The following is a 27,134-nucleotide window of genomic DNA, read 5'->3' on the forward strand; positions in this document are numbered from 1 at the left end:
TTTGAACATTAGGGGGGGGTGGCTGGGAGGGTTTGGGGGGGTGCAACTGTATGTATTAATGGAGACTATGGGTGATTCCCCGATTCCTTTTTGTCATTTGCTTGTGCTAACATGCGGGCTAATGTTTTGGAGTTTGGTGGGAGGATGGGATCATTGTTATTGATATGGAGATTGACATTGCATTCGTTACTGATTATTGTTTATTGTTGGGTGTAAATTTCGGAGAAAATGTGAAAAAGGGGGAGAATAAAAATATATATTTTTTTAAATGTGCCTGAGGCAAAAGAGGCGTGGGGCGAAATTCTCCGACCCCCCGCCGGGTCGGAGAATCGCCGGAGGCTGGCGTGAATCCCGCCCCCCGCCGGTTGCCGAAGTCTCCGGCACCATAGATTCGGCGGGGGCGGGAATCGCGCCGCGCCGGTTGGCGGGCCCCCCCGCTCGATTCTCTGGCCCGAATGGGCCGAAGTCCCGCCGCTAAAATGCCTGTCCCGCCGGCGTAAATTAAACCACCTACCTTACCGGCGGGACAAGGCGGCGCGGGCGGGCTCCGGGGTCCTGGGTGGGGGGGGGCGCAGGGCGATCTGGCCCTGGGGGGGTGCCCCCACGGTGGCCTGGCCCGCGATCGGGGCCCACCGATCCGCGGGCGGGCCTGTGCCGTGGGGGCACTCTTTCCCTTCCGCCTCCGCCATGGTCTCCACCATGGCGGAGGCAGAAGAGACTCCCTCCACTGCGCATGAGTGGGAAGCTGTCAGCGGCCGCTGACGCTCCCGCGCGTGCGCCACCCGGAGATGTCATTTCCGCGCCAGCTGGCGGGGCACCAAAGGCCTTTTCCGACAGCTGGCGGGGCGGAAATTCGTCCGGCGCCGACCTAGCCCCTCAATGTTGGGGCTCGGCCCCCAAAGATGCGGAGCATTCCGCACCTTTGGGGCGGCGCGATGCCCTTCTGATTTGCGCCGTTTTGGCCGCCAGTCGATGGACATCACGCCGTTTCTGGAGAATTTCGCCCAGGGAGTCTTATTAAGCACAGTAAGAAAGTTGATACAAAGGATTTTCGTAAAATCACATTAATCTTTTTTGACAAACAAGTCATGATAATAATGTTACTAGTTTAGTCTATTAAGAGACCTCATGCTGGATTGGTTTACACACCTGTTGCAATGTTAAAATAGTTAAACAATCATAGAATCCCTGTCCAGGAGACCATTCAGCCCATCACGTCTGAACCAGCCTTGGAAAGAGCACCCTACTTAAGGCCATGCCTCCACCCTATCCCCGTAACCCACCTAACCTTTTGGACACTATGGGCAATTTAGCATGGCCAATCCACCTAACCTGCACATCATTGGACTGTGGGAGGAAACGGGAGCATCCGGAAAAAACCCACGCAGACAGGGAGAGAACGTGTAAACTCCACACAGACAGTCACCCGAGGCTGGAATTGAACCCAGATCCCTGGAGCTGTGAGGCAGCAGTGCTAACCACTGTGTTCATTATCATTCAGAATGTACAATTATTGTCATTAATAATTTTGTCCAGATCACCTAACCAAGTAAAACCCAGAAGAGAAATGATCCAAAACCACTTTTCTTAAAGATATATATTTCATCTAAACATCAATACATTTTGTTAAGACCACAGCTGCACAACAAAGACATAAAATAAGCCATTATTATTTTGTTTTATGGGATTTCTTTCTTGCCCTCATGAGTGGTGATGGCAATGCTAAGAAACTGACCAGAAGTGTTCCTGTGTCAGAAGCTGGACAAGCTGAAAGTATATTGTTGAGGTGAATAATCTTATCCAATAGAAATATCCTTGCAATTCAATCTGCCCTGCATAAAATATGGTCTATGTGCTAACAATAGTTAACACATCAGTAAGACCGTGAGTGTTAATGCAGAGTCAAACCTTCTGTGATTTAAGCGTACTGACGTGTATTTTCAGGCCATTCTAAAATTGTATTTCTGGCCGTTACAGGCTGGCTGGAAGGTCAATTCTCCTGCAGTCAACACAAGATGACCTCAATAACAAGGATGAGAGATATTTACTTTTGTTATCACTGTCATGAGTTACTAAAGCCAATTCTGTTCCTCCCTTGGGGAATTTTGGTGCTTTTGGTTGTGTGGATAGTGCTGAATATTCTATGGCTGCAAATGGAAGAGGTAAGAAATGTCCATATTTTTCAAATATTTTGTGGATAAAATTGTTCAATAACAGTAGAGCAAAGAGGCCAACAGTAATTTGATTGCCTGTTTTACATCAGTCCCCATTTTCATTGAAGTCAACTTCACCATCTATCTTTTAATACATTGATGAGAACAGTGACATTATGAAAGGAGAAAGTTTACAACTATTCTTTGACTATATTTTCATAGAGACTGCCAATAATGCAACCATACCTTTCAAAATGTAGCCTGACTACATTTGTGAAACTCGTATCATCCTTAATAAACTGCTGTTATCTGCAGCTTGCCAATACTCAATTGTTCATTCATAAAATCTTTCTGAATGTAGAAGAATATTCTTTAGAACATTTAAGAAATGACACGAGCATTCAGTATTTTGACAATAAATATTTGCTCCGGATATGGATGTTGAGGACCCACTAATATTCACGACGATGTCTCGGCAGGGTTAAGCTGAGTTTAAATATTGCCTCCCCCACTTTACATAACAGGACTGGAATTCTAAAAGATTGTTTCAGGTTCTTACATTTGGGGAAGTGTTGTATATGTTTGATTTGTTATGGACAACACCTGCTGCACCTAAATTCATTATTATCTGCTGGAACATCCACGGGAACAGGATGCTGGTGCTGCTCAGTTTTACAATGGTGGAAAACGATTAGATGATAATAGCTTGAGGTTTTATGCAGTGGCTGGTGTGTTGAAATATTTCAGGGTTGCATGGTGCAACTCTGAAAATACATCACTGAATGATTTGGTCAGTAGATCTTGTATAGGATCTTTCCATGGGCATTATCCTGATAGTTCATGTAATTTAATAATTTCTGCAACTACTCTCAATTTTATTTTGGCAGTCATGTAATCTTCACCAGTTTGGTCAGCCTCTTAAAAGTTCTGTTATAGTAGCATGCTCTATGCAAAAACAATGTACACTGAAGGCTCACTGTTAACAATCACTACAGTATACAATCAACCATTCGAAGACTCAAGTGCTATATGGTTACTGTGAGCTGTTGATGGTGCAATCCCTACCACTATAATAATTATATAATTATTGTCATTGTTTTCTTTCACTTCATTGAGCGAATTTATGCACCTGTCAGTAACGTGGTAATTAAGTAATTAGAGAGCGATTCAGCACTGCAGTGATCATTCTAGGTAAACATGGAGCTGCTATTCATCAATTCAACTTGGTTTTACACATCTGACTGTACCTACATCAAAACAGAATTTTGTAAATCGTTCTTTCAACATTACACGTGGTGTAATTAAACAATCATGTGTGGCACTCATTCAGTGCAGTACATGCACTGACATTGCACTCCAAGTGTAGGCTGAACACTATACTTGTAATGCTGCGACTGGGAATTGTTCAGTGTTTGGCTGCAGATAGAAAATAAAGCACTGAAACTGCACCCAAAGGAATCCGTCACAAATATCATTTTATTCGCATCACATGCAACATCACAAAAAATAAATGTATTGTGAGGAATCGCATCTCCGAGAGCACAACCAGATATAAGAAATAATCGTCCAGATTTTGTAGTAGGAATAACAGCGAAATCATCCATAGAAATCTCAAAGTTACTGTCAGTGATTCTGAGGCCTGGATTTTCACTAACAGGACAGGTAGCTCGAGTTGGAAATTTCCCAGGCTCGCCACACCCAGCTCAGTAGAAAGGCAGTCAAATTACATGATCTTCACGTTGGGGGTGCAGCATAGAGTAGGCCCACCATCCCCAGAAGCAGATCAGAGATGGCCAAAGGGGAAGCCGAAAGCCAAAGTGGACTGGTTAAAAGTATTACGGGCCAGGGTTTAGAGAATCCCAAAGTGTATCATGGAGTTCACCTGACCCACAACTTTTAATAGATTTTGGTTATGGGGAGCACAAGGACCCACTCTATAGGTGTGTTGCAAAAGAGATCTAAAGCACTTTTAAAACAAAACAATGTTTATTTTATGAATCCAGTTAATATTTTATAAACGCACAGTAAACATCTTAGCAACTATCAACTCAAATACTCCCTCCAACAAATAGAGTAACCCTTAATCTTTACTCGCAATATCCGTAAGACAAATAGCTTCTTTAACAAAGGCAGCAGACGTAAATTCTCTACTGAGAGCAGTTATTACTTTTAAATTAGCAAGTGATCTGAAGACATTCTTTTCATGCAGACAGAGATCAAAATTACACCTTGTTTGGCTGGATGCAGCTTCAACTCTGAAAACAAAACTAAACACACAGCTCAAAAATAAAAGTAAAAGCAGACAGACAGCCCAGCTCCACCCACAGTCTGACATCACTGCAGCTATATGATAAACACCCATTTCTTAAAGGTACTCTCACATGACAAAAGGTCCACCTTGGTTCTATTGGGTTTCATCTGTTTGATCTCTAGATCTCCATGCCTCAAACCTAATAGAAACAAATTTTTGTTCATAACCCCACATCAAAAACAGCTAATCCTTTAACAGCCTCTTTGAGCTGTCTATCAAACTGTTTATTTGAAATCCCCTGCTGAGATTAAGTAAAGCTTCTGGAAATCAGTCAATCATTCATAGAACATACACTGCAGAAGGAGGCCATTTGGCCCATTGAGTCTGCACCGACCCACTTAAGCCCTCACTTCCACCCTATCCCCGTAACCCAATAACCCTTCCTCACCTTTTTTGGACACTAAGGATTAGCATGGCCAATCCACCTAACCTGCACATCTTTGGACTGTGGAAGGAACCCGGAGCACCCTGAGGAAACCCATGCAGACACGGGGAGAACATGCAGATTCCACACAGACAGTGACCCAGCGGGGAATCGAACCTGAGACCCTGGCGCTGTGAAGCCACAGTGCTAGTCACTTGTGCTACTGTGCTGCCCAGGGACCCTTGATAAGGAACATTGGAGTAGTGTGAACAAACAGCTATCGAAACAGCCAGAACAGAGTTTCTTTAACTCTCAATGACATGGTCTGTCTGCTTTACATCCCTCCCCAATATTTAACCATGATGTGGAGATGCCGGCGTTGGACTGGGGTGAGCACAGTACGAAGTCTTACAACACCAGGTTAAAGTCCAACAGGTTTGTTTCGATGTCACTAGCTTTCGGAGCGCTGCTCCTTCCTCAGGTGAATGAAGAAGTCTGTTCCAGAAACACATATATAGACAAATTCAAAGATGCCAAACAATGCTTGGAATGCGAGCATTAGCAGGTGATTAAATCTTTACAGATCCAGAGATGGGGTAACCCCAGGTTAAAGAGGTGTGAATTGTACCAAGCCAGGACAGTTGGTAGGATTTCGCAGGCCAAATGGTGGGGGATGAATGTAATGCGACATGAATCCCAGGTCCCGGTTGAGGCCGCACTCATGTGTGCGGAACTTGGCTATAAGTTTCTGCTCGGCGATTCTGCGTTGTCGCGGGTCCTGAAGGCCGCCTTGGAGAACGCTTACCCGGAGATCAGAGGCTGAATGCCCTTGACTGCTGAAGTGTTCCCCGACTGGAAGGGAACATTCCTGCCTGGTGATTGTTGCGCGATGTCCGTTCATTCGTTGTCGCAGCGTCTGCATGGTCTCGCCAATGTACCATGCTTCAGGACATCCTTTCCTGCAGCGTATGAGGTAGACAACGTTGGCCGAGTCGCACGAGTATGTACCGCGTACCTGGTGGGTGGTGTTCTCACGTGTAATAGTGGTATCCATGTCGATGATCTGGCACGTCTTGCAGAGATTGCCATGACAGGGTTGTGTGGTGTCGAGGTCACTGTTCTGAAGACTGGGTAGTTTGCTGCAAACAATGGTTCGTTTGAGGTTGCGCGGTTGTTTGAAGGCAAGTAGTGGGGATGACCTTGGCAAGATGTTCATCGTCATCAATGACGTGTTGAAGGCTGTGAAGAAGATGACGTAGTTTCTCCGCTCCGGGGAAGTACTGGACGACGAAGGGTATTCTGTCGGATGTGTCCCATGTTTGTCTTCTGAGGAGGTCGGTCCGGTTTTTCGCTGTGGCGCGTTGGAACTGTCGATCGATTAGTCGAGTGCCATATCCCGTTCGTACGAGGGCATCTTCCAACGTCTGTAGATGTCTGTTACGCTCCTCCTCGTCTGAGCAGATCCTGTGTATACGGAGCGCTTGTCCATAGGGGATGGCTTCTTTCATGTGTTTAGGGTGGAAGCTGGAGAAGTGGAGCATCATGAGGTTATCCGTGGGTTTGCGGTAAAGCGAAGTGCTGAGGTGACCGTCCTTGATGGAGACGAGTGTGTCCAAGAATGCAACTGATTTTGGAGAGTAGTCCATGGTGAGTCTGGTGGTTGGATGGAACTTATTAATGTCATTGTGTAGTCGTTTCAGTGATTCTTCGCCGTGGGTCCAAAGGTAAAAAATGTCATCGATGTATCTGGTGTATAACATCGGTTGAAGGTCCTGTGCGGTGAGTAGGTCCTGTTCAAACATTTAACAGCATGGTTGGGATTCTCCCGTACCGGCGGCAAAGAGTGGCGTGAACCACTCCGGCGTCGGGCCGCCCGGAAGCTGCCAACGGCCCCCGACGGGTGCGATCCCCGCCCCAAAACCGGCACCGGAGAATTTGGCAGCCGGCGACGGAGCGGGATGCACCCCCCCCCCCCACCAATTCTCCCGCCCGGCGTGGGGTCGGAGAATCCTGCCCATGGAATTGAAATAATTTCATATCACGACCGTATCCCACTTATACCTATTCCACAAAATAAGCACCTTGCAGCAGCCAAAATGGGGTTGATTTGAACTCAGCCCCGAAATCAGAATGGCTCTGAGGGTTAGAATTTCCCTCCTATGTGAATCACATCCTGGCACCTTTCCCGACCGGCAAACATTGGATCTATCAGAAATGGGGACGGGATTTTAGGACTGGATCTCGCCTGCCATTTTAGAAACTCTGCATAGTTTTCATGACTCCACATCTACGTTTCCCCACATGGTGCCCTGCTGAAGGCCCCTAGATTACAATCAAGTAGAAATCACAGAACAGTGATTTATTTTTTAGCTATTAATCTTGCTGTAAAAACTTATAAATCAATTACACTTGGTTGAATAGGATTTTTTTTGATTTATTAGCACGTATACTGAGGTACAGTGAAGATCGTTCCATAGATGAAAAAACATTGGACACACATACACACAATGTAAATACATAGACACAGACATCAGGTGGAGCATACGGAGTGCAACACTACTCAGTAGAGAAGATGCGTGAAGAGACAAGATGCGTTCAGTCCACAAGAGGGACATTCAGAAGTCTGGTAACAGCAGGGAGGAAGCTGTTTTTGAACCTATTAGTGCATGTTCTCAGATTTTTGTATCTCCTGCCTGATGGAAGAGGTTGGAAGAGACAATAACCTGGGTGGGAGGGGTCTTTGGTAATGCTGTCCGCTTTCCCAAGGCAGCGGGAGGAGCAGAGTCAATTCTGCGTGATGAACTGGGCTGTTAGAATCATAGAATAGAATCATAGAATATACAGAGCAGAAGGAGGCCATTCAGCCCATCAAGTCTACACCAGCCCCCGAATGAGCACCCTACCCAAGCCCACACCTCCATCCTATTCCTGGTACCCAGCAATCGTACCTAAAGTTTGGACACCATGGAGCAATTTATCGTGGCCAATCCACCTAACCCACACATCTTTGGACTGTGGTGGAAACCCTGAGAACCCGGAGGAAACCCACGCAGACACGGGGAGAACGTGCAGACTCCGCACAGACAGTGACCCAGCCGGGAATCAAACCTAGGTCCCTGGCACTGTGAAGCAACAGTGCTAGCCACTGTGTTACCGTGCTGCTTTTGAAACTGTGTTCACGACTCTCTGTAGTTTCTTGGGGCTTGGGCGGAGCAGTTTAAAAAATATATATATATTTTTATTAAAGGTTTGCATAAAATATCAATAAGAAAATGAGATAGAAAAAAGAACCCAACAGGGTTAAGTACAAAACACAATCTAAAAAAGCAACCCCCCAAACCCCACACCCCCTGTACATAAATAATAAATTAACATTAACACCCCGACTTAGCACAACAGGTGTATACACCCCCTCAGACCCTCCAGTGTAAATAACATAAACAAAAATAAAGTAAACCCCCCCCCCCCCCCCCGAGCTGCTGCTGCCATTGACCAATGTCTATCGTTCTGCCAGAAAGTCTAAGAACGGTTGCCACCGCCTAAAAACCCTTGTACCGACCCTCTCAAGGCGAATTTCACCCTCTCCAATTTAATGAACCCTGCCATATCGCTGATCCAGGATTCCACGCTTGGGGGCCTCGCATCTTTCCACTGAAGGAGAATCCTTCGCCGGGCTACCAGGGACGCAAAGGCCAGGATTCCGGCCTCTTTCGCCTCCTGCACTCCCGGCTCCTCTGCCACCCCAAATATTGCGAGCCCCCAGCCCGGTCTGACCCTGGATCCTACCATCGTCGACACCGTCCTCACTACGCCCTTCCAAAATTCCTCCAGCGCTGGGCATGCCCAGAACATATGGGTGTGATTTGGTGGGCTCCCTGAGCACCTAACACATCTGTCCTCACCCCCAAAGAACCGGCTCATCCTTGTCCCAGTCATGTGTGCCCTGTGCAGCACCTTAAACTGTATGAGGCTGAGCCTCGCGCACAAAGAGGAAGAATTCACCCTCCCTAGGGCATCTGCCCACGTACCCTCTTCGATCTCCTCTCCCAACTCCTCCTCCCACTTACCTTTCAACTCCACCACCGAGGCCTCCTCCTCCTCCTGCATCACCTGGTAAGTTTCCGAGATCTTCCCCACTCCCACCCACCCCCCCCCCAAGAGCACCCTGTCCTGTACTGTGTGTGGCAGTAGCCGCGGGAATTCCATCATCTGCCGTCTGGCAAACGCCCTTACCTGTAAATACCTGAAGGTGTTCCCCGGGTGGGAGCCCGTACCTCTCCTCCAGCTCACCCAAGCTAGCGAACTTCCCGTCCACAAACAGGTCCCTCAACTTTCGTATCCCTGCCCTGTGCCACCCCGAAAACCCTCCACCTGTTCTTCCTGGGGCGAACCGGTGGTTCCCCCGTAATGGGGTCCACGCCGAGTCCCCAACTTACCCCCTATGCCGCCTCCATTGCCGCCACCACCACCGGGCTCGTGGTATACCTCCTTGGAGGGAGCGGCAGCGGTGCCGTTGCCAGCGCCCCCAGACTCGTACCCACACAGGTCGCCGTCTCCAGCCTCTTCCATGCAGCCCCCTCCCCTTCCATCACCCACTTGCGCACCATTGTCGCATTGGCGGCCCAGTAGTACCCACAGAGGTTGGGCAGCGCCAGCCCCCCCTATCTCTACTCCGCTCCAGGAACGACCTTCTCACCCTCGGAATCCCTCGCGCCCACACAAACCCCATTATACTCCTGTTAACCCGCCTGAAAAAAATTATTCGGGATAAACTCGGGGAGGCACTGGAACAGGAACAAAAACCTTGGGAGCACCGTCATTTTGATTGACTGCACCCTACCCGCCAAGGACAGCGGCAACGCATCCCACCTCTTGAACTCCTCCTCCATTTGCTCCACCAGCCTTGTAAAGTTAAGCCTATGCAGGGCCCCCCAGCTCCTGGCCACCTGGACCCCTATATATCTGAAGCTCTTCTCCGCCCTTTTTAGTGGGAGCTCGCCAATCCCCCTCTCCTGGTCCCCTAGCTGAACTACGAACAGCTCGCTCTTCCCCATATTGAGCTTGTACCCTGAAAAGTCCCCAAATTCCCTAAGGATCCTCATTACCTCTGGCATTCCTCCCACTGGGTCCGCCACATACAGCAGCAGATTGTCCGCATAAAGCGACACCCTATGCTCCTCCCCACCCCGCACCAAACCCCTCCAGTTCCTCGACTCTCTCAGTGCCATAGCCAGGGGTTCAATCGCCAGTGCGAAGAGCAGGGGGGACAGGGGACACCCCTGTCTCATCCCTCGGTGCAATCAAAAGTACTCGGACCTCCTCCTATTTGTGGCCACACTCGCCATCGGGACCTCATACAACAGCCTAACCCACCTGACAAACCCCTCCCCAAACCCGAACCTCTTCAGCACCTCCCACAGGTACCCCCACTCTACACTATCAAAGTCTTTCTCAGCGTCCATCGCCACCACTATCTCCGCCTCCCCCTCCCTCGCCGGCATCATGATAACGTTCAAAAGCCTCCGCACATTCGCGTTCAACTGTCTCCCCTTCACAAACCCGGTCTGGTCTTCATGGATGATCTGCGGCACACAATCCTCAATCCTCGTGGCTAAGACCTTTGCCAGCACCTTGGCATCTACATTTAGCAAGGAAATCGGTCTGTAAGACCCACATTGCAGGGGATCCTTGTCCCGCTTCAGGATCAAGGAGATCAGTGCCCGGGACATCGTCGGGGATAAAGTCCCCTCCTCCCTTGCCTCATTAAAGGTCCTAACTAACAGCGGGCCCAACAGGTCCATATATTTTTTATAGAACTCGACCGGGAAACTGTCCGGCCCCGGTGCCTTCCCCGCCTGCATGCTTCCTATCCCTCTGATCAGCTCCTCCAGCCCAATCGGGGCCCCCAGTCCCGCCACCAGTCCCTCTTCCACCTTTGGAAACCTCAATTGGTCCAGGAAACGGCCCATCCCTCCCTTCTCCTGTGGGGGCTCGGATCGGTACAATTCCTCGTAGAAGTCCCTGAAGACCCCATTGATGCCAACCCCACTCCGCACCACGTTCCCTCCTCTGTCGTTAACTCCCCCAATCTCCCTAGCCGCGTCCCGCCTCCAAAGCTGATGCGCCAGCATCCGGCTTACCTTTTCCCCATACTCGTAGCCCGCCCCCTGGGCCTTCCTCCACTGCACCTCCGCCTTCCTGGTGGTCACCAGGTCGAATTCGGCCTGGAGGCTGCGCCTCTTCCTCAACAATCCTTCCTCGGGCTCTTCCGCATACCTCCGGTCTACCCTCACCATCTCCCCCACCAGCCTCTCCCTCTCCCCCCACTCCCTCCGCTCCTTGTGTGCCCTAATGGAGATCAGCTCTCCCCTCACCACCGCCTTCAGTGCCTCCCATACCATCCACACTCGGACCTCACCTTTGTCGTTGGTCTCCAAGTACCTCTCTATACTTCCTCGGACCCGCTCGCTCACCTCCTCGTCCGCCAACAGCTCCATCTCCAAGCGCCACAGCGGGTGCTGGTCCCTCTCCTTCCCCATCCCCAAGTCCACCCAATGCGGGGCGTGGTCCGAAATGGCTATTGCCGAATACTCGGTATCCTCTACTCTCGCTATCAGCGCCCTACTCAAAATGAAAAAGTCGATTCGAGAATAAGCCTTATGGACTTGTGAGAAGAATGAAAATTCCCTAGCCCCCGGCCTTGCAAATCTCCAAGGGTCCACCCCTCCCATTTGGTCCATAAATCCCCTCAACACTCTAGCCGCCACCGACTTCCTACCCGTCCTAGACCTGGAGCAATCCAGTGCCGGATCCAACACCGTGTTAAAGTCTCCCCCCATTATCAGGCCCCCCACTTCCAAGTCTGGGATCCGACCCAACATACGCTGCATAAAACCCGCATTGTCCCAGTTCGGAGCATACACATTGACCAGTACCACCCTCTCTCCCTGCATCTTACCACTTACCATTATGTACCTACCGCCATTATCTGCCACAATGCTCGACGCCTCGAATGACACCTTCTTTCCCACCAAGATCGCCACCCCTCGATTTTTGGCATCTAGCCCCGAGTGAAACACCTGACCTACCCACCCTTTCCTCAGTCTTACCTGGTCTGCCACCTTCAGGTGTCTCTCCTGGAGCATAACCACATCCGCCTTGAGCCCCTTCAGGTGCGCGAACACGCGGGTCCGCTTAACCGGCCCATTCGGTCCCCTTACATTCCAGGTTATTAGCTGGATCAGGGGGCTACCCACTCCTCTCCCCCGCTGACTAGCCATGACCCCTCCTCGGCCAGCCACGCGCCCGCACCCCACATCCGGCCCGTTCCCCACAACGGCATACCCCCGTCTCGACCCCCCCCATTCGCTCCAGCTCCTCCTTGACCTTAGCAGCAGCAACTCGATCCCGCCCCCCCCCCCCCCAACCCCCCGCGGCTAGGACCCATCCTAGCTGGTTTACTCCCCCCATTGCACTTCCGCAAGTCAGCTGACTCCTACTTACCCCGGCCACTCCGACCTCCCCTTCGACTCCTCCCATTGTGTGGCACACCCTCCTCTCCCGCTCCCCATCCACAGGCTCTCCCCCTCCCCCCTCCGTTCTAAGCGCGGGAAACAATCCTCGCTTCCTCGCCCCGGCCCTGCCCCCCCCAGTCTTCGGCGCGGGGAAAAAGCCCGCGCTCTCCACCTACCAGGCCCCGCCACCAACCAAAACAGTGCCCAACCCACCCCATCCACCCTCCCCAACCCGAAAGAGAAAAACACAGAGAAAAAGAAACCCAAAACAATGCAAAGGCCCCTCCCCCCCGAACCAAAAATAGGCATAACATATCCACCGCAGTCCCCAATCACCCATCCTGACCCTCAGTCTGTGTCCAGCTTCTCGGCCTGAACAAAGGCCCACGCCTCCTCCGGAGACTCAAAATAATGGTGCCGGTCCTTGTAGGTAACCCACAGTCGCGCCGGCTGCAACATGCCAAACTTCACCCCCTTCCTGTGCAGCATTGCCTTCGCTCAATTGTACCCGGCCCTCCTCTTCGCCACCTCTGCACTCCAGTACTGGTATATCCGAACCTCCGCGTTCTCCCACCTGCTGCTCCTCTCCTTCTTGGTCCGCTAGAGCACACACTCCCGATCGACGAACCGATGGAACCGCACCAGCACCGCCCGCGGAGGCTCATTAGCCTTGGGCCTCCTCGTCAACACTCTATGGGCCCCTTCCAGCAAGGACCTCGCTCCCAACAGCGAGTTCAACATGGTGACCACATAGCCCCCCATGTCCGGCCCCTCCAGCCCCTCCGGGAGGCCCAGAATCCGCAGATTCTTCCGCCTCGACCGGTTCTCCATCTCCTCGAACCGCTCCTGCCATTTCTTGTGGAGCGCCTCGTGCGCCTCCACCTTTACCGCTAGGCCTAAGATCTCGTCCTCATTGTCAGAGATCTTTTGTTGAGCCTCTCGGATCGCCACCCCCTGGGCCGTCTGTGTCTCCAGCAGCTTATCAATATGGTTGTAGCGTCGACGTGGTTGGATCAGGATAGATTGTTGGTGATGTGCACACCCAGGAATTTGAAGCTGTCAAACATTTTCACTTCGGCACCATTGATGCAGACATCAGTGTGAGCGATACTTTGCTTCCTGAAGTCAATGATCAGCTTCTTAGTTTTGCTGATGGTGAGAGAGAGATTGTTATCGTTGCACCATGACACTAGGTTTGTTATCTCCCTCCTGTACTCTGACTCATCGTTGTTCGAGATCAGACCCACTGTGGTCATGTCATCAGCAAACTTGTAGATGGAGTTGCAGCCAAATCTTGCCACATAATCGTGTTTGTATAGGGAGTACAAAAGGGGGCCAAGTACGCAGCCTTGCGGGGCCCCAGTATTGAGGACTATCGTGGAGGAGGTGTTGTTGTTAATCCTTACTGATTGTGGTCTATGTGTCAGGAAGTTGAAGATCCAGTTGCAGAGGGAGTAGCCACATCCTAGGTTTTAGAGTTTTGATATGAGCTTGGCTGGGATCATGGTGTTTTTAAGTGTGCTAAATTCATAATTGCTGCTCAATAGCCCATGCCTGAAAAGCTATTATATTTGTGGAATTGTCAAATTTCTCCATTTAATTAAAAAAAAAATTAAAAATGTTATTTCAGTTTCTTATTTATTCCCATGCATATGTTCTGATCATGTATTTTCCTCTGCGCAAAATTATCATTAAAAGGGAAAAAATGTAGCATTTTTTTCTTGCCAGTTTGCAGTCTGTGTGAATAATTTGATACGATTGGCTGCTTTATCCTGCTTGATGAAATCATTGTTTCAGGATTCCTGGAAATTCCCTTGCTTTGGTGCCAGATTTAAACTAATGTCAGAAAAGGTTAAATCCATGCTGAAGTGATTGATAGATCTTGTGGGCAGTTTTCAAAGTCAGCAGAAAATTCCATCAATTTTCCACTGACCACAAAACCAGTTGTTTTTGGAATGACTTATGCCACATGCAACATCGTGCAACCATTGAATACTGTTATTAATGCACCATGGCTAAAAAATGCCAAAATCTCAATCACAGAATTTCAAGTACAATCAACAATTGTAGTGATGTAATACATTAACACATATTTGATGTCTCTCAACAATTTTACATAGTAAATCTACAATTATTAAATCTACAATTAGGGGCTGGTTTAGCACAGGGCTAAATAGCTGGCTTTTAAAGCAGACCAAGGCAGGCGAGCAGCGCGGGTTCAATTCCTGTACCAGCCTCCCCGAACAGGCGCCGGAATGTGGCGACTAGGGGCTTTTTACAGTAACTTCATTGAAGCCTACTTGTGACAGTAAGCGATTTTCATTTAATTTCATTTTTTTTCATTATATATCAATAGAACATTGTGTAATCGTAACCTATTTACCCAATTTAAAATTGTGTGGAAATGGAAAAGTCACAAATTCCAGATAGCACACATACCAGAAAGCGGTAGAATGTTGAGGAGGAGCGAGCAGAGGCACTAGTTGTAATCCTCCAAAGATTTTCCGAAATGAGAATGTGGCTACATAATTTCAAGATGATGCTTGCTACAGCATTGTTCAGGAGAGAGGATATGGATAAGCAGAAATCATACGCACTTTGTTTAAACTTGGCAGTGTACTATCAGATGAAAATAGTGAACAGTTAACAAAAGGCATCGGCTAAGATTGAATGGTCAGCATGAAATAAAGTACACACAAAACCGTATATGTGAATTTGCAGGTGGCATTTGATAAAGTGCCATCCAAACATTTCTTATGGAGGCATGGAATGAAATTGTATGAAGTTGTATGAATGAAATGCATTGCTGGAAGATAAGGTGATGAAAATCTAACAGGAGGGGTAGGATCTGGCTGATCTCTGCTGGGAGCTCTTTTGTTTTCTCACTTAAATCATTTTGACATAGACACAAAAGAAGAGTGCTGAAATTTGCTGCAAATGCTAACCTGAGGGAATGGCAAACTGTGAAGAAAGAGAAAAAGATTGTGGAAGAACATAAAAATGTTCGTAGACATGTGGGAAATGCAGCTAATGCTGATAAATGTGAATCAGTGAGTTTTGGGAAGAGTCAAAATATACTGTACCTTAAAGGTTAAAATTCTTGACAGATTGGAGGAACAAAGAAAATTTAGGGGTGCAAATGCAGACTTTTTAAAAAAACTGCAGGTAGGAATTGTTGTAAAAAAGCAAATTGGATTTTCTGTTTTTCTGAAAAAGCCAGGAAATTAAGTTGGGAGTTTGTACAAGACTTTGATAAAGCTACAAAAACAGAAAATACAGGAAACGCAGGTCAGTCAGCAACTTTAGAGATGAACAATATCAGAAAACTTCAGGCTTACCCAGGTCTGAGAAATTAAAGATGAACAAACTTTATAAGCGGACCAGAAAACAATTTCCCACATTATACTACATATCCCAAATTTTTGCCCACTCACTTCACTCATCTACATCCCTTGGCACAATCACCAAGACCTTCGGGTCCTGCCAACGTAGGTTTTCCCATGGTATATCTGGCAATCTATTTAAATCCCCGATGACTGGGGTGGGACTGGAAGATCCCATTAATGGAAGGGCCCGGAAAATCCCACCATTTCTTTCCTCCTTGCAACTTGTTTTCCTATCTATCATATCAGCAGCAAATTTGGCTACAATATAGTTCTCTTCATCCAAGGCATTATTATCAATTGTAAATAGTTGAGGCCCCAGCACTGATCTCTGTGGTACTCCCCTCATTGCAGTTTGCCATTCTGAAAATGAGCCATTTATCCAGACTCTCTTTCCCTGTTAGTTAGCCAGTTGTCTAACCATGCTAATATATCACACAAACACCATAAGCTCTTACCTTGTGTAGTAACCTTATATGTGACACGTTATCAAATGCCTTTGAAAATTCAAATACACTACATTTACTGGCCCCCCTTTATCCACCTTGCCTGTTACATCCTGTAGCCACTTAAAATGGGCAACTCCCGATTCAAAATGGCGAAGGGCAAAGGCTGATGGGAAAGTCAGCCAACAGGACAAAAACGAACAGCTGCAGGTTGGCTATGTATTTACCTCTGGAAAGGCCAGACAAGATCGATACCAGCAAACATCAGCATAACAAAACACCAGCCACCTGCATACTAATGAGCAATCCCCGGGAACAATAAGCAACATTTAGACACACAAAGCAAAACCAGACTCTTCGGCGCCAGCAGGAGCCTACACAAAAGGAGGTGAACGAGCACCTCAAGACCGCCTATCGATCAGGGAACCGCTCCAGCATTGGAGAAAATCGAACCAAGTGATTGGGACAAAGTTAAATCACTTCGGACCAGGTACAGGGTCCGCCCCGAAAGGCGGGAAGCCCCTGGGAACTATAAGAATTGAGCCCCAAGTTCAAATCACTCTCTTCTCTTCAGCTCTTTACCACCGCTTCTCCAGCTCTTCACTCTTCAGCAGCTGGTCGGAACTGCAAGTCTTACTTCAACGCTGGCTACGAGATAGGCGCTCCTAGCTATCAATCTGTACCAACTTCGAATCCCGCAGGCTCAGAACCCGAACGAAAGGACATTTGTTTCCCTGACCTGGTGGGCCAGTTCCAAGTTAAGTATAGGCCTGTTAGTTGTAGAAGTAGCTTAAACGTAGAATGTGTGCATGAGTAGTGATTACTGTGTATAATAAATGTGCTTTTTAAAAAATCTTACTAATCGGTGTATTGGATTATTGATCATTACTCGGACTTGAACCACGTGGCGGTATCATAAAGATACCTGGCGACTCAAGAGCAAAGGTGATAAAACAGAGCAATTGAACTAAGGCAAAGTTAGCAACAATCCTCAAAGAACTTGTTAAACATGATTTCTCGTTCACAAAACTATGTTGACTCTACCTGATTGCATTATGATTGTCCAAATGTCCTGTTATAAATAAATAAATAATCGCTTATTGTCACAAGCAGGCTTCAATGAAGTTATTGTGAAAAGCCCCTAGTCGCCACATTCCGGCGCCTGTTTGGGGAGGCCGGTACGGGAATTTAACCCGCGCTGCTGGCTTGTTCTGCATTACAAGCCAGCTGTTTAGTCCACTGTGCTAAACCAGCCCCTAATTACCTCTAGAATCATCTATTTTCGTATTTTTCTAATTACAGGCATTGGGTTAACTCTCTACTAGTTTCCTGCTTTTTTCTGTATCTTTTTTGCACATTTGGAGTAGTGTGTGCAATCCGGGCACCCATCTTGGGAAGGAAATTAGAACCATGGGAAAGATACAATGAAAATTTACTGGAATGACATTAGTAAGAACAAATCATGATTTAGACAAAAGGTGCAATAGTATGGAACTTTACATAGATCAAGAGAAGGTTGACGGAAATTGGAGAAGGATGTTTCAAGACTATGAAAATGTTCTGAGAGTGAAAATAGTGAATTGTCAGTTTCATTGTTTGGTAATTTTCTTTAACGAGAGGGCACAGAATCCAGATTGTCAAATTAAAAATGCTGGAAGAGTAGCTGCACTCAAACAGCTATTAAGATACACAATGTTTTGCTAAAAATGGCTGTTGAAGAAGAGACTCACACTATTTTAGAAGGAAACAGACTCTCATTATTTTACATAGAAACAAAGAGGGACATAAAAACACACAAGAGGAAAAGCAGAGATGGGATGAAAATAGACACCTCCTGTAGAACAGCTAATAGCAAATGGACCGCCTCAGTACTGTAATTTCAGATTCAGTGAAGTTCAGATTCAGTGAAGTTCATAGATGAACCCAAACAGCATTTTGTAAAAATGAGACGGCAACACAATAACAAAAGAGTTTAAAACAAATGAGCTTGTGGGATTATGTGGTTTTCATTGTTATCAGGCTGTGTACACTTTCACCCTGTCCAAAGGCACACTTAAATGGAGATTTAATTAACTTTTCCTCGCAAAATAAATAATTCCCATTACCTTGTTCACTGAATTAGCAGAAAAGGTGATGTCATCTATCAATCCAATAATATCTTCAGGGAAAAGCCTGTCGAAATATTTTGCACATATATCATAGGCATGCAGCCATTCAGCTATATCCTGTGGTGGTTTTTTAATAAGCTGGAAATCGCCAGTCCAGAAAAGTTTATGAAGCCACGTAGAATAGATGAGGTTTGGTGAAAGCATGGTGCTATCTTTCCCAGGAATTTTAGGTGCCAGTTTGGAAAGTGATAAGACATTATGGCTGGTAAGAACAGGCTCCAAAGATTCCAAAGGATCAACGTCTCCATCTGTCAGCTTCTTATAGTTAAGATCTAATGCAGAAAAACAGAAAATAAAATCAGTGAAACAAAAATTAGAAACAAATCTTTTGCAACATCTCACTTTGAATTAAGACAGTGTTTGCACTGTGACCAAATTGACAAAAGAAAAAATAATTAAAATTGATATGGTTCTCGTACGGACAGGTAACGTTTGGATATATTTGAAGTTCATGTGTTCACTCAGAGGTCACACGACAAGATTTGAAGTTTTAACACTTTAATTGTAAAAAAAAAAAAACTTAAAGCAACATTGTCCAAATGCTTTTCAGTAGGCAACTTATACTCTAGATTTCAGAAAAGATCCCCCAATCGCCCATCACGGTTGTACTTTACTTTGTCCCTTAAATGGACACTTCAGTCTCCAAGAACCCATCTAAAACTATTCTCAGTCACCGATGACTTCATAGAATTTACAGTGCAGAAGGAGGCCATTCGGCCCAACGAGTCTGTACCGGTCCTTTGGAAAGAGCACCCTACCTAAGCCCATACCTCCACCCTATACCCACACCTCCACCCTATCCCCGTAACCCTACCTAACCTTTTTTGGACACTAAGGGGCAATTTAGCATAGCCAATCCACCTAACCGAGCACCCGGAGGAAACCAAGCAGACAGGGGAGAACGTGCAGACTCTGCATAGACAGTGACCCAAGCCGGGAATCAAACCTGGGACCCTGGAGCTGTGAAGCAACTGTGCTAACCACTTGCAAGCAGGCAAGAGATCGGTGTTGCCTCTTTTCAGGAAGGTCCACTGAACCACAAGACAATCAAGCAGCGGCAAGGCCAGTGGTATGCTTTCTCAAATGTACAGAATTCTATTAACTGAAAAGTTGCTTTTTCAACATACATATATATATATATATAACCCATGTTCCATATCCTTTTGTCCAACATCGCCCTATCTTGCATTAGAATTGGTAGGGCATAGACATTGCCATACTCATTGGACGTTTCCAACTAGATAGCTTGAGAAGTCTTCGACAAAGCCTGTTGTTTCCAAGCAATGCATCCCACCAAGATAGAATAAATAAACTAAGAGACAGCCCAATCCTGTACTTTATAGAACTCATAAATAGAATGTAGATGACTGTGAATTTAAAGAACTCAACCTGACAACATATGGTCAATGGACATTACTATGTGAAGTTCAGTACACCTTTCATTTCTATTCTGCAAATTGATAACTATATTTTGCAATGCAACTATTTGTTGCTGAAATGATCATAAATTATTTTGATTAATTCAAAATTTATTTTTATTTGACTGATTGTTCATAACTATGTCATGAATTAGGATTATTTATTTTGTTTGTACAAATATCACAATTCAGAACCTGCTACCATGATGATTTTTCAATAAACCAATTATCTATCTATTTAACCCATCCCAGCTGGGTTTGAGGCAAGTTCTCAGCTGTGTCTGCTCATGGCAACACTCAGAAACTGGGTTCCTCATGGCTCCAGGCTAAAGCTTCAAAGGAATTCTGAGAAGGTTTGGCCCCAAGACATGCAGTGTGCAGCCCACTGGCATCTGGACAAGCCTTCACAATCATGAAGCAACCCCCCAAGCAATGGTTCCACTGCCTCGTGGATGCCTCGGCAGATATGAAGGCTAAGGGAATAAACCCTGAGGAACAGGCAGTAAACCCTGGCAACTCCTACGACCAACCTGGTGCCAAACATAATGCTTTGTGTTCCTTTGGACTCAACTGGGAAGGTTGAGACAGGACCTTGGTGTGTGGACCAGGCTGTCCATAAATTTTGCTCAGGCAGATTTTGCTCAGAGAAACTAGAGGACACCCTAGTTTCTCTGCAGAGCATTAAAACAACAGACAGCAGTTATTAGTGATATGCCCAATTTGTTTGGTGTCGAGAATGGGTGGGACAGATCATTGGGTCCCACTGGTAGGCCATTGCCCACCTCAAGTCAGGCAGACCTCAACGAGTAAGGCGCTGACATGCCACAGTCCATCTGCTTCAATGGATGTTTGGAACTTAGAATATCTGTCAATAAATGACCCAATTCACTGCACCAAGCAAACAAACCACTGGCTCGGTCACATTCGTAGATGGGTGACAATTATACCCAAAGAACTTGTGTGTGGTGAAGTGGCCACTGGGTCATGACCTCCTGATTACCGACACCTACACAAGGACACCTACATGTGAGGTATGAAGATGACGGACACTGGCAACTGGGAGATAGTCACTGACAGTTGTAACCCCTGGAGGCTGGCTGTTTGGAAGGGCATTGGGAGAGGTGAGTAGAAACGAAAAGCTCAGCTGGCTGAAAAGGCGACCCAGAGAAAACAAAGGCCAACAAATTGTGCATCTTCATAGTTCACGGTCTTCCGCTGCAGCAAATGCAGCAGAGACTGCCATGTCAAAATGGGGCGCCCGAGCCACACCAGGCGATGCTTGACACAGAACTGACCACTATGGTTGAAAACATCACCTTACGAGATGGAAGGCTGCCACCATTCCAGGTTTGGCAAAGATCTTGTGATTATGTAAATATTGCTCACAAAAAGTACCCAAGTGGTAAAGAGATGAGCTTCTGATAAGTTGACTATCATACCTGGTGTAATGACCTTTAGCTTTTTCAGAAGTTTGATGTGTGTGTCCGGTTTGACGGGATGTTTCACAAATTCGGCACAGCCACAGTTTTCAAGCAGAGTAAAATAATAAAGTAATCGGATGTGGTCCACACCGTTGATGCCTGGATAAACATATTTTGTCATGTGCTCATGAAAAGCTTCTGGGTTGGTTTTCAGGACATCAAAAAGGTCAAGAGTTTGGACTCTACTTTCAATTTCTGTCGTTGAAAACCTGAGATTAAAATATATTCGTACAAATTTCTATGAGAGTTGGAGTGAATGAATTTTACTGTTGAAAATGTAAGTAAACAAGTTATGAATGTCAGGTAGCATCCCTCCTATAGTCCCACTGAGCTACGCCGCATATGTGGCCTGACAAATTGTTTGGCTCTCATTACTGGAACTGCAACTTTCATCACAATTTTATGAGAAAATTACTGAAGTACTGCATTCCTGAGCTGTGGAATCTTCTATGGAAATTGTGGTTCATACTGCTCATTTAAGAAATGGTTCACATTATTATGCTGTGTATAGTGCTTACTTCTAATGGCCATCTGTTACATGTGGCATGCCATATAGAGGTTGGCTATTGTATAATAAATCATTCAGCTAAATGTGAAAAACCATTGAGCTGGAAAGTCGTAGTGGGAACAATCCTGATCTTTCCTGTCTTGTGATATATTTTCCTATGGCCTATGGAAATAGCAATTTCTGTACTTCATCAGGCAGATGGCCTTTGTTTTGTACACTATTAAAAAATGATTACTCTGAATTTTAAGTGATATTATGTGACAATCTCATATCCTTTACCAAGTACCTGACAAATGGAAGACTCAATATACTCAAAATGCATTGATGTAGCCTCTCACTGTCGTTGTTGCCAGTTCTAGAAGCAAGTCATTCAGAAAATTTGGTAAACTAGTACTCCTCATTTTCTTAACTTCAATTCGTAATTATATTACATTTCTGATCAAATTAATTTACTTTATATCTCAGCATTAAATATAGCCATTTAAAAGTTATAAATGCATAGCAAATGAATCACTCCTGCAAAACAGAAGCAGCATTTTCCACGCCCCTTGGCCCTTTCTTGTCACTCTGTCTGGACCGATCTGTCTGGTCTGAAAAAAAGTCCATTTGTCAGTAATAAAAGATGGAAGCCCATCTCTTTTAGGGACTCTCTCACAGAATCGTTTCCTTCTTGAGTCCGCCCCAATTGATTGCCAAACAAAGGTTTTGCTATGCAGTTGGGGTCAGGGAGCAGGCAATCTAGGATTTAATTCTGCAGGGGCACAAGTTTACCATGGAATCCTTTAATAGACAAAGCAGTAAATACTGCTGGCTCTTGGAGTGAGGACATCTACACTGCTCTATTACAAACATTTGGGTTTTGGGGAAAAGTGAGCTACATTAGTCGGAGCATAATGTCTGACCACAGGAGAGCTTTGCTTTGGATTAAAAAAAAAAATTATAGTACCTAAATTCATTTTTTTTTCCAATTAAGGCGCAATTTAGCATGGCCAATCCACCTAGCTTGCACATCTTTGGGTTGTGGGGACGAAACCCACGCAAGCACGGGTAGAATGTGCAAACTCCACACAGACAGTGACCCAGAGCCGGGATCGAACCTGGGACCTCTGCGCCGTGAGGCCGCAGTGCTAACCACTGCACCACCGTGCTGCCCCCCGCTTTGGATTTTTGTCTCACTTTGAAAAGAGCTTAATAGAAATCCATTCAGGTTTCCAAAATACCTTGAGAATGCACTTAATGTGCGATAACTATTCAGTCTCAATTCTCACGGATGGATGGATATTTTACCAGTATTGAAGTTTTACTGCACTTTACTGATAACATCAAAGTGAAGTCTCCTTGAAAACCAAGGAAAGAAAGGTTCCTCAGTTGTTTGCTGAACTTTGGTGAAGGCATTAAGGGGTGACCATGAGGACAACTGTCCAGTGCTCGTCTAAAAGAATGGAAGACTTGGTGAATTTGGCAGAAAAATACCGAAAAACAGTATTCAAATTCTACCCTGTATGTATAGACACACTCTCGCAAAAGGTGTAGAAAGAACTAAAAATGTGGTTGCATACAATGGAATAGAAATAACTGCTACTGAAAACAGCCACAAATGTTGAATTCTTTCCAACCACAGTATCTTTGGTGGCTCAAAGGATACAAACACTCCTTCAAATACGACAGTTATTTTAAAAATTGAAACAATTGTTGAAGATTGTAATTCACTCATCGGTTCTATCATGCAATAGAAAAACAACTCATTCCCTGTTTAGGATTGTTGAGCATAATCAGAGAAACTCAAAACATTATATAAGTTACTTTAGTAAATGGCATGTGATTTGTTTATTTTACAACCGAAGGTAAGCCTTACCTCACTGTGCTAACTTTGACATCAGGGGCACGATTCTCCGACGCCCCACCGGGTCGGAGAATCGCCGGGGGGCTGGCGTGAATCCCGCCCCTGCCGTGTCCCGAATTCTCCGCCACCAGAGATTCGGCGGGGCTGGAATCGCGCTGCGCCAGGAATCGTGCCGGTCGGCGGGCCCACCCCCGGCGATTCTCCGGCCCGCGATGGGCCGAAGTCCCACCGCTGTCAACCTTCGCCAGCCGGCGTGGATTAGACCTCCTTTTCAACGGTGGGACAAGGTGGTGCGGGCAGGCACGGGGTCCTGGGGGGGGCGCGGGGCGATCTGGCTCCGGGGGGCAGCCCCACGGTGGCCTGGCCCGCAATTGGGGCCCACCGATCCACAGGCGGGCCTGTGCCGTGGGGGCACTCTTTTTCTTCCGCCTTCGCCATGGTCTTCACTATGGTGGAGGCGGAAGAGACCCCCTCCCCTGCGCGGGGATGCCGTGAGCGGCCCGCTGATGCCCCCGCACATGCGTCGCCCGGCGATGGCCTTTCCCGCCAACCGGCGGAGTGGAAACCACTCCGGCGCGGGCCTAGCCCCTCAAGGTGATGGCTTGGCTCCTAAAGGTGTGGAGAATTCCGCACCTTTGGGGCGGCCTGACGCCGGAGTGATCCGCACCGTTTTTGGCGCCGGGTAGCGGACATCGCGCCAGTTTGCGGAGAATCCCGCCCCAGGTCTTTTTTCAACCTTCATTTCTACAAGGTTGTTAGGCCAAATGAGTGAACAGCTCTAAATCAAGTTTATCATCTTTATAATTTAGAGTCCAAAAAAAAATCAAAAATAGATTTCTCAATTCATGTTTTTCCTTCTCCTATTTCTTTGCCTGCCCCCTACTGTTCAGTTCACAACCATCAGTCATCCACAGGTGCTTCATCCAGTTGGTCGTAATTCTGATGGAAAACGTGACTATGAGAGCCTACAAACTATTTGATATAAAGAGTATCATAAATGAGCCCTATCCTCTTCCAACATCTACATAGGTGTAGCCTCAGGAGAGGGAGCCCTGCCTAGAAGTCTATGGTCAATGATAACACTTTTACCATTACCGGGTTTGAGATTTTCTATCTCAGCAGAGAGCAAAGCGATGATTTTCCTCATCTGCATGGCTTTGAGACTTTTCACAATCATCAGGATCAGCTGAAATTGTTTTGCAATGAGCAGTGTTGCACAGTTTTAAACACCTTTTTCTAATCCTATTGCTTTGATTACATTTTAAGTTCACAATAGGAAAAAACTCAATGGTAATTTCTGTTCTCTAATAGACTACATATTTATGTGAAAAATTACTTCACTGAGACAGAATGATATTAGAAACTTGACATATAAGTTTTGTCTCTTTACGACAGCAAAATGGGGTTGATAAAATGACAACTTTAAGAAGAAACTTTGCTGCAATGTTTAGTATGTTCAGTGTGTCAAGGACATTTCTGTAGGGAATGCTTCTGGCTGAATTAAAACAAAAACATGGCATTCTATCACTGATAACAGTCCCTGGTTTATTATAACATTTAATATCATATATAGTTTAGGACTCCCTCGTCAATAGTGAAAATAACTTTTAAAAGACACCCTCGACAGAACTTGCTCTTCCCGATTACAAAGTGTCTCAATGTCTCCCAAATGCAGGATGAAAATGAATATATTGTCATGTTGTTCTCAGGAATATATTACCATAACACGGATAGATTCTTTTAACTGCCGTTATGTGTCATTTACTTAGAGTAAGAACTGAAAATCAGGATTGGGAAGTATGTAGAAAAATGGTGCAAAAATGGTTGTAAAGTTACCCCATTACCTCGGCTACTTACCCACTATCAGTGAAAAGAAATTCCAAATGTGTCATGTAAACCTCCCAGAGTGGGATACTATAACGCTGAGCTAAAGACAGAGAGATCTTGTACACATTTTCCTCCAAGGTTCTGTTGAAAAAACAAATGATTTATAAATATGGAAATATCAGTTGAAATCAGCCTGTCAGAAAATTCATGCAAGTAATCCCTTTGAAACAAAACTTGATAGGTAAATTAAATTAACGGATAAATAAAGCTATCTGCAAGTCGTTAACTTTGAACTGCAAAATCTTTTCATCTGGAGATTGTGAGAAAAACTGATTAAGATAGCTATGACCTTGAAATCCTTTGAGGATGTTCCTCAATCTTTTGCTGGAAATAGAAATGGAAAATACAAATGGCTGTTTAAACATTTTCTCTGAAGAACCTTCCCAGTTTTCCACTGAAGTTGCTGCAGGAGGCTAAGCATTCGCTGTAGAATTTCAGAGTCTAAGTTTTCCAGCATGGATAACTTGGAAGGCATCCGAGCCTAGGTCAAGGTTTACAAATCACATTAGTTCTAGCCTCCTTTCACTTGCCAAAACAAAAACCACATATGTTTTCTTCAAAATTACTCTCGAGTTTCCCTGGACAACTTAATCATCAGCAGACATATAAAACTTCAGTAATATGCAGTTTTTAATTAGTCATTCACACAGTTGAAGACATTTCCCAGTGATATGAAACACACAGTACAGGTAAAGTGATTGTGTATAGCTTATTTCAATTTAAATGGACTGGACTGATTAATTGAAACATCACCAGAAAGGCTGATTTTGAACTTCATTATTGCTGTGCAGTATTGCTCCCAGTGGACATGGATCCACTTCAGTAACTCTTCTGAACATGCACTGAGTTTTTTTGCACTGAGTGCTGAATTTGGTGCTTTTTGAGTGCTATAGTAAGAGTTTGGTGACCGAGGGAGTATAAGGCTTCATTTTTATCTAAAGTTTAGTCTTTCTTTTATTTAGTTAATTAACTTAAAAGTTGCTGTTTGGTTTAGAAGAAGGTGAATTTTCAATCAGCTTTAAACAGGCTTCTACTTCTAGGCACTTGCAGCTGGAGCTTGTTAATTAGTTAATTGGATTAGGCCAGTTTTCAGAGGCTAGATTCACAGTATAAAAGTGATCCCCGACAGTGCAGACTTTGTTTGCACTGAGTGCTGAATTTGGTGCTTTTTGAGTGCTATAGTAAGAGTTTGGTGACCGAGGGAGTGCTGAATTTGGTGCTTTTTGAGTGCTATAGTAAGAGTTTGGTGACCGAGGGAGTGCTGAATTTGGTGCTTTTTGAGTGCTATAGTAAGAGTTTGGTGACCGAGGGAGTGCTGAATTTGGTGCTTTTTGAGTGCTATAGTAAGAGTTTGGTGACCGAGGGAGTGCTGAATTTGGTGCTTTTTGAGTGCTATAGTAAGAGTTTGGTGACCGAGGGAGTTAGGTGAGGGGGGAGTAAGGTGCTCCTTTCATTTTGTTTCCGACATTTCCGCAAAGAGTGAGAAGAGAGCCAGGAGTTTACAGAAAGTGTAGCTGACTGGGAGCAGAGTCGGAGGGCGGAGATCTAGTTAGTCCACAGGGCAGCTATATTCTGTCAGGTAAGAAGGGATGGAGGCTAGGCCAGTTGCATGCTCCTCCTGTAGGATGTGGGTGGTGAGGGATACCACCGGTGTCCCC

At 45.9% G+C, this 27,134-nt stretch overlaps 1 protein-coding gene across 1 annotated transcript in view; it reads right to left on the minus strand.

The window, feature by feature from the left end:
- The window catches only part of nbas (NBAS subunit of NRZ tethering complex), a 381,349-nt gene that overhangs the window by 85,799 nt on the left and 268,416 nt on the right, over positions 1 to 27,134 (minus strand). Inside the window, exons 42-44 of the mRNA XM_072498805.1 lie at positions 25,447 to 25,557; positions 21,197 to 21,447; positions 18,277 to 18,611 (exon numbers count right to left, since the gene is read on the minus strand). Coding sequence (XP_072354906.1) covers positions 18,277 to 18,611; positions 21,197 to 21,447; positions 25,447 to 25,557 — 697 coding nt within the window. The remainder of the gene's footprint in view (positions 1 to 18,276; positions 18,612 to 21,196; positions 21,448 to 25,446; positions 25,558 to 27,134) is intronic.

The sequence above is a fragment of the Scyliorhinus torazame genome, chromosome 4 (genome assembly GCF_047496885.1).
Source record: "Scyliorhinus torazame isolate Kashiwa2021f chromosome 4, sScyTor2.1, whole genome shotgun sequence".
Taxonomy (NCBI): Eukaryota; Metazoa; Chordata; class Chondrichthyes; order Carcharhiniformes; family Scyliorhinidae; genus Scyliorhinus; species Scyliorhinus torazame.